Source organism: Cololabis saira, chromosome 12 (assembly GCF_033807715.1).
Source record: "Cololabis saira isolate AMF1-May2022 chromosome 12, fColSai1.1, whole genome shotgun sequence".
NCBI lineage: Eukaryota > Metazoa > Chordata > Actinopteri > Beloniformes > Belonidae > Cololabis > Cololabis saira.
In genome coordinates, this window is record NC_084598.1 from 38993340 (window position 1) to 39007279 (window position 13940).

Here is a 13940-nt window from a genome sequence, read left to right on the forward strand (position 1 = left end):
CGCCAAAAAGTTGGGAGAGCAGTGCAGAAAAAAAGTCGGATGGCCGTGGGCCCTCAATCGACTCGGGAAGTCCAATAATTCGGAGATTATTACGGCGGCTGCGAGCCTCCAGATCAGCTGTCTTGGCTTTTAGCTTCTCACCAACAGCAGTCAGCTCAGCACATGTAGCTTCGAGGCTAGCCAGACGATCATCCACCGAGTCCGCGTTAGTCTCTAGCGTGGTGATGCGCTGGCCGTGGCTGGACACGGTGGATTGGACAAGGTCCATTTTGGCTTCCAGAGCTGAGAAGGATACCTTAAACTCCGCTGCTAAGTCAGCCTTATGGGTTTCCAGGAGGCTTGTTAGCGCGGCCATGCTAACCTCGCTAGCGGTAGCATCGTTGAGGGGCGTAGAGTCTTTTTTATTATGTCTCGCCTGTTTATTTGCCATTCTCGGATGCGTCGTTGTGTTCTTTATAAGCTGCGATGCTGTTGCTGGTGGTAAATTAAGGAGAGATGGCTTAAAAAAGTGGAAAGTTGAGAGAAGTGTGGGAGAGCGGAGGAGAAGCGTCTACTCTGCGTCCGCCATGACCCGGAACCCACACCTCAGTTCTTATAAAGGAAATAGAGACTCAAAGCATGTTTGTGTCATAATTTTAGACAGAAGTAAAGAGATCCTGTTTGTATATGTGTGAATGTTTCTTTGTGACTGGAGCCTTGTCAAAGATGGTTTTCTGTAACCTTTTGTAACACACAACAAAGTATTATCTTAAAACTTGAAATTTGAAATCAATAAATATAAGTTGAGAGTTGTTAAAGTAGTGGTTAATATGGACTCTGTAAATGATTTGAGATAATCTATGAAATATAACTATTGTTTTTGACAAAATAATATGTTAAATGCTCTTTAATCATATTTTCTTTATGTCATAGTGGCCTAAGCCCCATTTCTCGCTCTGAATTAGTATAAAACTCAATATTTAATAACTTTTAACACTCATCTTATACTAAAGCAGCTGCTCCGTCACTCTCGAGGGGGCGTGGTCACGTCCAGGGTACTATTTTAAATCCGCCCAGCTCAACCAATCAGCGAGCGTCTAGCTGAGTAACCATGGTTACCGGAGCAGCTGCATTATGGGATGCACTCATGGCAGTTTCCGTCGGAGGAGTGAGTGTGAACAGATTTATACGTTTGTATTTTACAACTTTTTGGGACTTTAGAGATGAGTTTGAGATATCATTGATATATCCGGGACCCGTGCGGGTCACGTTTGTGCGAATGACGCTTTATTGCGTTTGTTAAAAACTCGTTTTATTCACTTTTCAGTGAGTAAAAAGCGGCTCCTCGTTCATTTCAACACCGTTAAACTACAACAGGGTCTTAATTCGTCCCATTTAAAACGAGTGGGTGTCATTAATAAGAGAAGATACTCGGTGTTGTCGTAGGTCGTTCGTTTTTGTTATGTAAATATGTATAAAAAACAAGAAAAAAGATAAGAAAACAAATCCAGGTGGACATTCCACCACAAAAAGAAAAAAACAACATCAAAACACATATTTCAAGTTACATGTTCGAAAAGGAGTGAGAGGAAGTATAAACTTATTTAATATTATATATAATTATATATAAACAGGTATATTGAAGAGGAAATGGGTTAACAATGAGTGTGAGAAACAAATAAAATAGGGAAAAAGGTATATTATACTTGCTTAAGATATGTTTAGATATTTATGTGGATATTTATGTATTAATATTATATGTTGAGAGGAATAGTTATAATTATGTAATATATGTTATATATTTATTAGGTATATAGAATATATATATTTATAGGGATATTTATGTAGTTTATATAGTGTATATGTATATAGATGTATATAATATTAGTTTTTACTATATATTGATATAATATTTATGTAATATTTATATTTTCTATATACTTATATGGATAATTATGTAGTAATAGGCATGTTTACGTAGTATTTATATAGTTTGAGTTTGAGTTTATTCACAATACCATAATAATAATTATAATAATACAATTGAATTAAGTGGGTAGAGTGATAGTGTCCCCCAAGGAAGCTAGGAAAGCTTATAGGTGGGGGCCCATAGTTCGTATAAGGGTGAGGGTACAGTCACTGGTATAAGCAGTTACCATCCGTAAAGAGATGGTGATGAATAAATGCATACAAAGTACACAAAAAAACACTTAACATACATACTTAACATTACATACACATACAGTCACACACATACATCCCAGCAGTCTATGAAGAAGCATTTTATATTATATATAGGTTAGTAAAAGATTATTTTTTAGTAGGAGATAGAAGGCAACACCTTGAGGCCATCATCAATCCTATTCCAAATCTGCGGCCCCCTGCAAACAACACTCATACTGGTGCGCACATGTCGGCGACATTCGTCGACATAGACTATATTTATATGGATATTGTGTAGATATAATATTAACAATAAAGTAAATTCATAGAGTTATAAAGGGGTAGGAACTAGGAAAAAGTGTAGACTTCTTGCTACTCCTTTTTTCGAACATATGTGAATATGAAGATGTTACTGTTTATTTTTTTACATGTTCGTAAAGATCTGGAGGCTGATGCACACCTAGAAAAACTTGAAAAACAGGTGCGTTGGAGTAGGTAGGAGTGAACAAAGGAAAAAAGGGGTCTCCCGCACACTGTCAAGTCACTTGCAAAAGACTTTAATAAAGCAAACAAACAACGTTTCGGTCCACAGGACCTTTCTCAAGCAGAGATTTTTTTCTCTGCTTGAGAAAGGTCCTGTGTTTTCTTTATTAAAGTCTTTTGCAAGTGACTTGACAGTGTGCGGGAGACCCCTTTTTTCGTTTATATACATGTTCGAAATAAAATTAATTCATTCATTCATTAATCCCACCCCCCTTTCCACAACTAAACTTAAATTATATGTCTGTATTTATTTTTTATACAATACACTAATTTGTATAGATATAAAAATCTTTTTTACAAAAATGACCTGTTTAATACAAGACATAAGCTCTATCATAAATATAATATAACTATGATATAAATATAATGAATGAATGAATGATTTTTTTATTTCGAACATGTATATAAAAAAATAAAAATAAACAGTTAACAGTAACATCTTCATATTCACATATGTTCGAAAAAGTAGGAAGATGTATACACTTTTTCCTAGTTCCTACCTCTTTATAACGCTATGAATTTACATTATTATTAATATTATATCTACACAATATCCATATAAATATAGTCTATATAAATACTACGTAATTATGCCTATTACTAAATGATTATCCTTATAAGTATATAGAAAATATAAATATTACATAAATATGATATCAATATATAGAAAATACAAATATTATATGCATCTATATAAATATACACTATATAAACTACATAAATATCCCTATATATATATACTACATACCTAATAAATATATAACATATATTACATAATTATAACTATCCCTCTCAACATATAATATTTAATACATAAATATCCACATAAATATCTAAACATATCTTAAAAAAGTACGATATACCTTTTTCCCTATTTTATTTGTTTCTCACACTCCTCGTTAACCCATTTCCTCTTCCATATACCTGTTTATAATATGTATATCTAAGTATATAAACATACAAAGACAGCTGGTGATCTTTAAACACAGTCTTCACTTTTATACCTCAAATAAACTATTTCTTTATATTTCTTCTTAAATTGTTTTATGTTTGTACATTCTTTTAACTCCAAATTCAAACCATTCCACAGTTTAATTCCACAAACTGATACACAAACACTTTTTTTTGTTGTACGCACAAATAAAGATTTGAAGTTTAGGTTACCCCTTAAATTATAACCCCCTTCCCTCCCAATGAATAATTTCTGAATGTTATCCGGTCGATAAACTTCTCTGTGCTCAAAGTTTGGGGTAACACGTCAAACAAAGCAAAGCCAGATAGTTTGTTTCCAAATCTTTAGTGAATAAAACAGTTAAATCAGATTCAGACACGGAGGTGTTCCAGGTCTGAGCCTGGATTCACACCGGCATCCACGTGGATAACTAGTATTATAGATAACTAGTATTTTATTCATCCACAAGAGGAAACTAGTGTCACACTGGCAATTCACATTCTGCAAATGTCTAGGAAAACGAGTTACATAACACATCTGCACGTCTTCTGTAAAAACTATGATGCCCTTAATCCACAGAAAGAGACCACGCCCCCTCACTATAAAATAAGATAAAATAAAATAATCCTTTATTTCTCACTCAATGGGGAATCTCACTTTGTTCAGCAGCAGTACACTAAACACACACATGCAGGGGAGGGGTAAAAAAAGAGTAAAAAATATATATAATTACGAAATATAGACAGTATATACAGTACATTACAATGGAAATAAAGTAGTGCGAAAGACAAAAAAGACAAAAAACTGTGCAAAAAGAGCAGGTGGAATGTGTGTGAGGTAGACAGACAGATATTGCACATCTATTGCACATCTACATATAGCCTATGACTATTGTGTTGCAGAATTGGGGATTATAACCTGCCAACATCATGATTAGTTCAACATTTAACCTTGATTACCATTAATCAATGATTATTTTGCATGAGCATACCCCCCAAACGAATAAAGATATCACCACATTAACCCCCCACCCACCCATGCATATAAATTAGCTAATTAATTGCAATTAAAGCACTTGCAACTTGAAAAGTTTAAATTCATTCGAGATACTGCTGCACCTTTCGTACTGTTGCACCTTTCATTTAAAAAAAATTGTATATATGTTAATAAGAGCTGTCATTTGTCTATTACCTATTTACTATTACCTATTTACCGTACGGTAAGCGAAAATAACCAAGCCAAATTCCATGTCTTGTCTGACCTGACCTGGCCAAATAAACATGATTCTCATTCTGATAAGTCACGTTTTAATTTATTATTATTAGAAATACATAAAAAAAAAAAACAGACAACTTCCATTACTTACTAATAAAATAAATAGTTTTGAATGGAAGCAAGTATTCTAAATCTCTTTCTCTCCAAACAAAAAAAAACTGAAATGAAGCCAATGAAAAACAGGAAAATAACATTTTCAAAGGTCACACTTTAAAAAATCATGTGCTTAAACAGTACAAAATAAAAAATAACTTGTACTTATAAATTAAGGTTTCAAACATCGCCATAAACAAAACATAAAATATCTTGTAGCTCTTGCAAACAAAATTACATTTCAATACTGGTTTCGATAAATCTTTGGTGAATTGCCCAGCCTGAGTGTGTAGTGAGTTAATCAGCTCAATTAAATTGTGGGAATGACTTGTGACGTCACCACTAGGTTTTCTGTGCATGTTAACCTATGGATGTGCTTTTAAAGCCTCCCTTTCCTCCTGAATCTACACGGCACGAGGTTGCAGATGGTGGAGGGAACAGGTCTGGGGAACTGGCTGGAAACCCCCGACCTCATGTCTATCACAGTTACCCATTTTAGCCTCGCTGACTCGGCTTATGCTGACCTGTGATGCTAAATCCCTTAGATATATTCTTATCAACCCATTAAGTCTTATTTTAAGTGTCGTTACCATGATGACATCCCCTCCTTTGAGTTCTGGCAGCCCTCCTGTTTGTATAACTCCTCATCCTCTACAGATTAACCCTTAAATATACACAATAAAACTGTTGCGGTGTTGCTGCTACTGCCTGTCCTTGACCTCTCGCTGACGGCTTAACATCTTCTGATGACTCTCTAAAAGTGTAATCACTGCGCGTCAACTGTAATTCTGAGTGGCAGCGGTTTCCATGGTGACCAGCTCTGCTAGTCCTCGTTTTAGCTGTGACGGCAGCCATTTCTAATGTCGTTTCAGTAGCGACACATTTTTTATTTATTTTTCCATCGTAGGTGGTATCTCAGACGGGCTATAATGGGCAACTTTGATTGACATACGTGGGCTCTGAAGCACTTTTGAAAAACACCTATGGATGATGTTATGGGGGGGCAATCGACCAGAAGACTCAGGCACACGCTCTGTTGCAGCAAAGCTGTTGTGTAGTGATTGGTAGAAGGTGTGTTATGGCGCTTCTCCACTAGTACCTACTCAGCCCGACTCGGCTCGTCACGCCTCGTCCTGGCTCCACCCGTTTTGTCCCTGTTTGTTTTTCCACAGCCAGGTGAGAAGTGGGCGGGTTGGGGTGAAGCTGCTGTGACGTACTCGATTGCGCAACCGCTTTGTTCGTGTCGGCACTGATGAGAAATCAGCTGGAGCCGCGAGCGGCTGAGAGTAAAACGCAGCTCCTGGTGGATCTGGTCGTTCCTTATCACCCGTCTACATCCCTTTTTTAATTCTCTCGACAGCCCCCAGGTTTATGAACATCTGCACCTGAGAGTTGGATCACCAAACACGTTTGCGCTGTATAATAAAATCGCCGCGAGCCGCGAGCCGCGAGTCGCTCTCGCGCTGACTCCCGCTTCCTGATTCAAACGTCTGAATGCCCCGCCCCCCGACCAATCAGTGGTCTGTAATGTGGTGACGTCAGATATAGTGCCGGCTCAGCCCGGTTAGAACCTCGACAGAATGGTTACAGAAAAAGTATCTGCTTGGAGCGGCTCTACCCGCCTTGGCCCGTAGTGGAAAAGCGCAAGACGGGGGCGTGGCGGGTAGAAGCGAGCTGAGGCGGTACTAGTGGAAAAGGGTCATTAATGTAGTGCCAGCATGTTGCTCCAAAGTTACAGACCGGACACGAGCGCCAACAATCTAACTGACTAAAAAAAAACAACATATTTACACCAAAAAAAGTGGAATTTTCAAAACAATTATGAATTTTTTTCTTGAGGCTCGTGCAACCTAAGTAGATGGTAAAATAAGTTCTCAGTTTGGCTCAACGAGTCATTTGAAGTAAAATGAGCATCATCTTCCTGGCAAGTTAATGGATAACTTTTCTCGATCAATTTTAGAAATCAAACTGACCTATGCCTACAATTTGAGTTCTACTACAGGTAGGGGTGGGACGATACAGGTAACAGGTACTGTGGCGATATGTGGCCCACAATAACGATAATATCACGATACACGATATATACGATACTTGATATATAATGTAAGAAATGTCATCAACTATATGTGTGACTGAAAAAGAAAAAATACCCATAAAAAGGAAAATGTCTGTAGTTATGCATTTATTCAATGCCAAAACGTCATACAATGTACAAAGAAAGTACATTTGTATAGACCTCACTGCCTCCTAGTCTTGTAAATGTAAACGCTGTACAGCTGGACAATTAAAGTGCATGAACATTAATAACATGTTTTATATAAACCAGGATTTTGTTTCTGCTTTGTTTCTAATACTGAAAAGTCAGTGAGCAACTTAATTTTGCATAGTACCTCACTGCCTCCTAGTCCTGTAAATGTAAACACTGTACAGCTGGACAAATTGAAGTGCATTAACAATAGTGCGGCGACAACCGCGTAAATCCATTATGTGTGTTGTAATAAAATTATAAAATGATATTTGCCGTCAGTTTATCGATTATTTATTGCGACTGAGAACTCAACAATAGAACGCAACAATATATTGCATTTTTTCCCCCACCACTAACTACAGGTATATAATAATATTGTGCAATATTTCATAACACTTATTTCTTTTCTATTCATATAATTCGATTTATGGCACTGCACTCTTTTTTATTTTTATCTTTTTATCTTTATATGGGTATTTGTTTTTTGGGGTGTTTTATTTGTATATGAATGAGTGAGTAAGATGGAGATGTCAGTTTCCCCGAGGGAACCTCCCAAAGGGATTAATAAAGTCTGAATCTGGATCTAAAGGAGCCTGACCAAACTCAACAATAATGGTCCATCTGTGTGGTGTTTCCCCAGATTAGGCCACTGCCACCATGCCGGGGGAGGATAAAGCACCGCAGCAGACCCGCCAGAGGAAGAAGGGCAAGAAGTCTCGCACCAAGGCCAAGACGCAGGGCAACGACCTCCTCAGAGCTGCATCAGACTTACAAGATGAGCTCAGCCTCCCGCCGGTCCTCCGGCCTACTCCTAAAAAGCCGGCAGAGGAGAAGCCCAAAGTGCCGGGGGCCAAAGTGGAGGAGGAGTCGTCTCTAGCCATCTGTCTCCAGGTGGTGCTCCCCTACCTGCTGGCCGGGATGGGCATGGTGATGGCCGGCATGGTGCTGGACAGGGTGCAGGTGAGTTCAGCCTGCTCCCGGGCCGCTGTTATGTTCCTCCTATGCCCCCAACCGTAAATAATCGGTACATATCTGCAATCATTTCCAAATGAGAACTGGCATGTAGCCCAAAATTTTAAGTGCACAGTTAACCATCTATGCATGTTTTTACACTCAGAAGATCCAGTTTTATCTGGCTTTCCAGTCCAGTGGGAAGAGTTAGATCTGCAGCTGCCTGTGTTGAAAAAAATCGATTTTCCAATTCTCAATCGATTCTCATATTAATTCCTAAAAATTGATTTGTATGTCGTAAGATCGTATGTTGATTGAATGTTGTAAGATCGATTTTTTTTTTTTTTTCATCATTACATTACAACTCTTGGTATTTTTTTGTTTATGCCCAAAAAAGGAATGTTTTGTTGGACACAAGAATAACTGGTGCCATGTTTTTGCCTTTAAATATGTTTAAAGGTATGAAAACATTAAAGTTTTCAGTTATAATTGCATAAATTGTCTATATTTCATTACTTTATTTACTGTCTTGGGGTTACGTTTGCATAAAATGCTAAAACCCAAATTCTCAAAAATAAAAAACCGAAAAAGACCAAAATGGAAAAAATAAAAACGGAATGTGGGAAAAAATCTCTGTTTCCTCCCTGGATCTGTTTGGTAATTTTGCCCCACACGATGTTTCTAAAAGCAGTTCTATCAGCATTCTGGGAGGTGATTGGTTCTTACAGCATCATTAGCTGCCAATACTTGCTGTTGAATCTAAACATAATACTAGTATTCATATGTTGGTATTCATATGTTGCAGAACTACACAGTCATATAATTCATGCAACAGCTCAAAAAACAGTTTTAATAACACTAACCCAAATTGATATCGGAATCGAATCGGATCGAATCAAATCTTGATAATTGATTATGAATCTTAAGAATCTCAAATCGATCCCCAGCACTAGTCATGGATAAACTTCAGCCCTGATCTGAACACGATACCCGGGTGCTGCTCTCCTGCCCCCGGCGGCTTCACTTCCTCACTCCTGAGGGCAGAAACTGGAGGGCAAAGAGACGTCCTGTCAGACGTCTGGCAGCTCAGGTTTTGTGGACCGGACTTTAGAATAAAATAGAATAGAATAGAATAGACTTTATTGTCATTGTGCTCAGGTTACAATGAGATTGGTTGGGATGTTCCCACCAAAGTGCAAAAGAAGCAATCAAAATAAGAGGAATAAATAAGTATGAAAAACCCAGTATAAAAGCATAAAAGCAATACAAACAATGTCTGGATAAAGTGCACTAAACATCACTCCCACATCATTCAAAAAAATACTTTTTTTGATCATATACTGATACTTTGATCAGCCGCTCAAAGACGTTATGTCCGAACTGTATGACGCAGCACATTTCCATCCCTTCACGTTACCATAACATCCCTTGTTCCCTGGGAGTAGCTGTGCTCATCTGCAGTAACGTGATATTTCCTCCGTGTTGAGTCATAGCTGCCGCAGCGCTGGAGGTAAACGAGCTGCTGCTGACGACGAGGAACGAGAGGTTTCAGCCGGCATCACATTCGGAGAATGTGTGGTGTAAAAACAGAATCCAGCCGTGGTTAGATCACCTGAGGATGGATGTAACCCTGCAGCTCTCTTCCACAGTGAGGATGTTAGTGGGGACGGCGTTTCTTTGTTCACGTTGAAAAAGGCCTGAATAAGGTCACTTTCAGCCGTCTAATTTCAAGCTCTGGTACCTTTTAGATAAGCTTTGAACTCTGGGTAATTCCAGAAATCTGTGTTTACCTCAAAACAACACGACTCAGGAAAAGAGAGGCTCTTCCTTTCTCTAATTCATCAAACTCCTGCCGGGTTACCGGTGTAGAGCGCTGACGGCTCATGAACCTGCACGACTCCTTTTATTGGCTCTCAAACACCTGTTTTCAACATAAAAGATAGAAAATTATCTGATTAATATCTGCAGTCAAGAAATAGAGAAGCTAATGATGCTGTTACTCGATTACTTTGACTCCCGAGTGTCCAACAACGGAGGATGTCTTGGTAAATGAACGGCTTTGTGTGAGATTCATTTATATTTGACTGGGAAACTAAGTGGAAATTAATGGAATCCATTATTCACAACATTTAGCTGCCAATTTCAGTTATTTTATTTGTTTTTTTTTTAATTCTGTTATAACCAGTACTCGAGTTGTAAAAAAGAATCAGGGGGGATGGTGGATTTTATCATATGGGGACAGATAATTTTTGCTGATTACAAATAATATATTATATTACAAATAATAGCAGTGACCAAAACACCTGCAGAAATACTGCAGGAATGACATAGCAGCAGTTAAATGCAGCCTTCTGTAAGCTTTAAATATCCACTGGGTTTACATCAAATACATCAAAACACAACGATAAAAAACAGTTTTCTGAACTTATCAATATGACTCTGTCCTTCACAGGATAAGTAAAATGGATCACTGCAAAAACTCAAAATAAGAATATTTGTCCTATTTCTAGTTAAAATGTCTCATTTTAGTAAAAAAATCTCATTACACTTAAAACAAGACTCATCACTGGAAAAAACAACAATTTTCACCTGTTTCAAGTAGATTTTCACTTGAAATAAGTAGAAAAATCTGCCAGTGGAACAATATTTTTTTGCTTGTAATAAGAAGATAAATCTTGTCCCACTGGCAGATTTTCCTACTTATTTCAAGTGAAAATGTACTTGAAACAGGTGAAAATTGTCAAATTTTTCTGGTGTTATTTTTCTGGTGATGACTCTAAATGTTGAAATAGCAGTAAAACCACATTCATTGATGAAATGACATAAGGGATGGAAAGGGGGGATGGCAGTTTTACAGGGGGGATGATTTTGACCGTTTTTTTATTTCAGGGGGGATGTCATCCCCCCTCATCCCCCCCTCCTGTACTCCAGTACTGGTTATAACTTGCCTCACTGGGAGTCTTTATATGTTGTTACTGCACTCGTAGCCACATGACCGTCTCATCCGCACCAAAGACCCCCAACCAACTACGCAGACGCGCGAAACAGCGCAGCATATTTTCTAGGGCCGTCTGAATATGTAGCGACAGTTTCCACAAATGTCTAAATTAAATCGTGAGTTCTTTAGATGTTTTCATACGTATGTCGTGTGGTTTGGTTCCAGAAATACTCAATAAATGATGATAAATTGTTAATCTGTGTGCGTTTAACGTCACTCATTTTAAAACCACAAACATGTTTACTGTTTCATCGTTTGATGATACGAGGAAACTCCAAAAGTTCACCCTCTATGACGTCAGAGTTGTTAGAAAACACGTCGTTGGCAGCATCCCGGATGTTATCTTGTCTTTATTTGTTCACGGCGAGCCAAACAACGCTGGTGTAAACACGCACCGTCCCGGGGGTCAGACATCTGGCCTGGGAGCCCCGTCGTGTCCTGTCCTGTACACGCCGTCCTCCTGCAGACCTGCAGACCTCTGAGGGGCAGTCAGTCATTTACCGATTGTTGTCGTCCAGAGCAGCAAAACAGGATAAAGGTGCAGCCGTCTGACCTTGAACCGTGTTTGTAAAGCGAGCTGTTAATGAAATATCTGGGAGAGGATTAATCAGAATGTCAGGAGCAACAACCCCTTAATCCTGGCCTAGCAGGAGTAAGGTGGTGTGTGTGTGTGTGTGTGTGTGTGTGTGTGTGTGTGTGTGTGTGTGTGTGTGTGTGTGTGTGTGTGTGTGTGTGTGTGTGTGTGTGTGTGTGTGTGTGTGTGTGTGTGTGAGTGAGCCTGTGGTTGCTCATGCAGGGCGGGGGCATCTGCTGGAAATCTGAAATGAGCAAAACACAAGAAAACACACAACAGACACACAAACCTTTGGAATCTGCTGGAAAGAAAAACAAACAAACAGAAACTGAATAGTTTCACTTCTGACTGAACATCGTGGTTGTAGGATTTAGGATGTTTTCAGGTAAAGCAGAGGTGATTGTCCAGGGGTCAGGTGAGGTGAGGCTGAAACCAAAATAGGTGAAATATAAGTGTTAGTGCACTTCGAGTTGAGTGGAATCTAGGGTTATCCCGATCAGGATTTTTTAGCTCCCGATCCAATCCCGATCACTTGAGTTTGAGTATCTGCCGATCCCGATTTTTCCCGATCCGATCACTTCTTTTGGCTCCCGATACATTTCCGATACTTTTTCCCGATCAGATACATTTTGGCAATGAATTAAAAAAAAAAAAAGAAAAAAAAATGAGGACTAAAACTCAAATTATCCCAAAGTTTCTTATATTCTCCATTGGAGAACAACATGGACATATATTTCAACAAAGCTTATCGGCACTGGTGCCACAAAATGTAAAAACATGAAATTGTAAACTAAAACAAAAGTGCGGAATAGTGCAATAACAAAAATAAATACATTTAACTTCAAAAGAGGTAGTTGAATGACATCCAGTCAAACTCACAAACACAAGAAAATTTAAATACTTTTTGGCTTAACCTTAGTGCAACATTCTGAATGGCATGTAATGAATAGCAGCAGCAGCTTAATGCAACATGAACAGATATAAAATTTCACAATTCAAACATGTAAACCATGTTAGTTTCGCTTACTTTGTCACGCGGCCGGAAGTGACGTTAAATGCAACGATATATAATACGATTTAATATTAAAAAAACATTAATAACTAGGTATGTCCCGATACTTATTTGTCCGATACCGATGTTTTGAAAATGCCATGATCGGGCGGCCGATCAATCGGGCAGTGGAAATGCTCATTGATGGAGCTGCCGGCTTCAGCAAGTCCAGTTTACTGCTTAACTGGTCTCAGATGCCGTAGAAACACAGAGTACAGTTTCTTCACTATTTAGGACATTTACAGTTTTGTTGTGAGTAGTCAGGACTGATCTTTCAGGAGACGTGTGGTGATCTTTGCTGCACGGACATAAGTTACAACATCAGAACAACATCATCTCCATGGACCGTTCTTGCTTTTTCGGCTCATTTCTGAAAAGTTTACCACCTTTAGTAATAAAGGATCTGGGGCCTCATCTATAAAGCTTGCTTGCGCAGAAAAAGCGCCTGAAAGTTGCGGAAGCCGCCATCTACTCTCGATCTCGGATCTAAAAAGAAAAAAATAACCTTTTTTCCTCTTCGGCTCGGGCCCCTTGTCTCTCCATCCTGATCCAACCATTTCCGTGGTCCTCGAGTAGTGCCAGCGCATACATTGTGCAGCATTACGCACGGCTGTCACCGTGCATTTTATATTCTTACACAGCAATTAGACTGATTGTCACACACCTTGTCACGATTGATCATTAGATGATTAGACCGCTGCTATTAACCACTCATTTGAGGATGGGAGTATGGTATATACGTCCTGCAAATGCCTGCGTAATGGCTTACTCGTGGAACACATGGATCTATGATGGTGCCGGCTTGGGTGTAAATGGATCTGTAAGTCTGATATGTGATGACATTGACTATGTTTACATTCAGTCCACATTCATGTTATTGCCAATCTTCGCGTTTTAAAGTGGTTGTTGAGTGCATGTGGACGCAGTCACTGGGAGTATGACATGTATCTGGCTGCATTTCACCACCTCACCACATGCGTCGCCAGTTCCCCATGTCTTAAGTAGATTCTTACGGGAGGGTGAGGGTTGCCGTAGGGATCCGCAGATTTTTCGGTTAGTTTTTTCTTTTTAGATCCGAGGTTTTGCGTAGATGGCGGCTTCCGCAACTTTCAG

At 38.8% G+C, this 13940-nt stretch overlaps 1 protein-coding gene across 2 annotated transcripts in view; it reads left to right on the forward strand.

Moving 5' to 3' along the window:
- The window catches only part of LOC133456574 (solute carrier family 41 member 1), a 61235-nt gene that overhangs the window by 8017 nt on the left and 39278 nt on the right, over positions 1-13940 (forward strand). The window contains exons 1-2 of one of the 2 annotated variants that reach the window (XM_061735070.1): positions 1124-1147; positions 7894-8213. In XM_061735070.1, coding sequence (XP_061591054.1) covers positions 7911-8213 — 303 coding nt within the window. In that variant the 5' untranslated portion in view covers positions 1124-1147; positions 7894-7910. Of the gene's footprint in view, positions 1-1123; positions 1148-7893; positions 8214-13940 lie in introns of those variants that run through there. The other variant, XM_061735069.1, reaches the window with a different exon arrangement.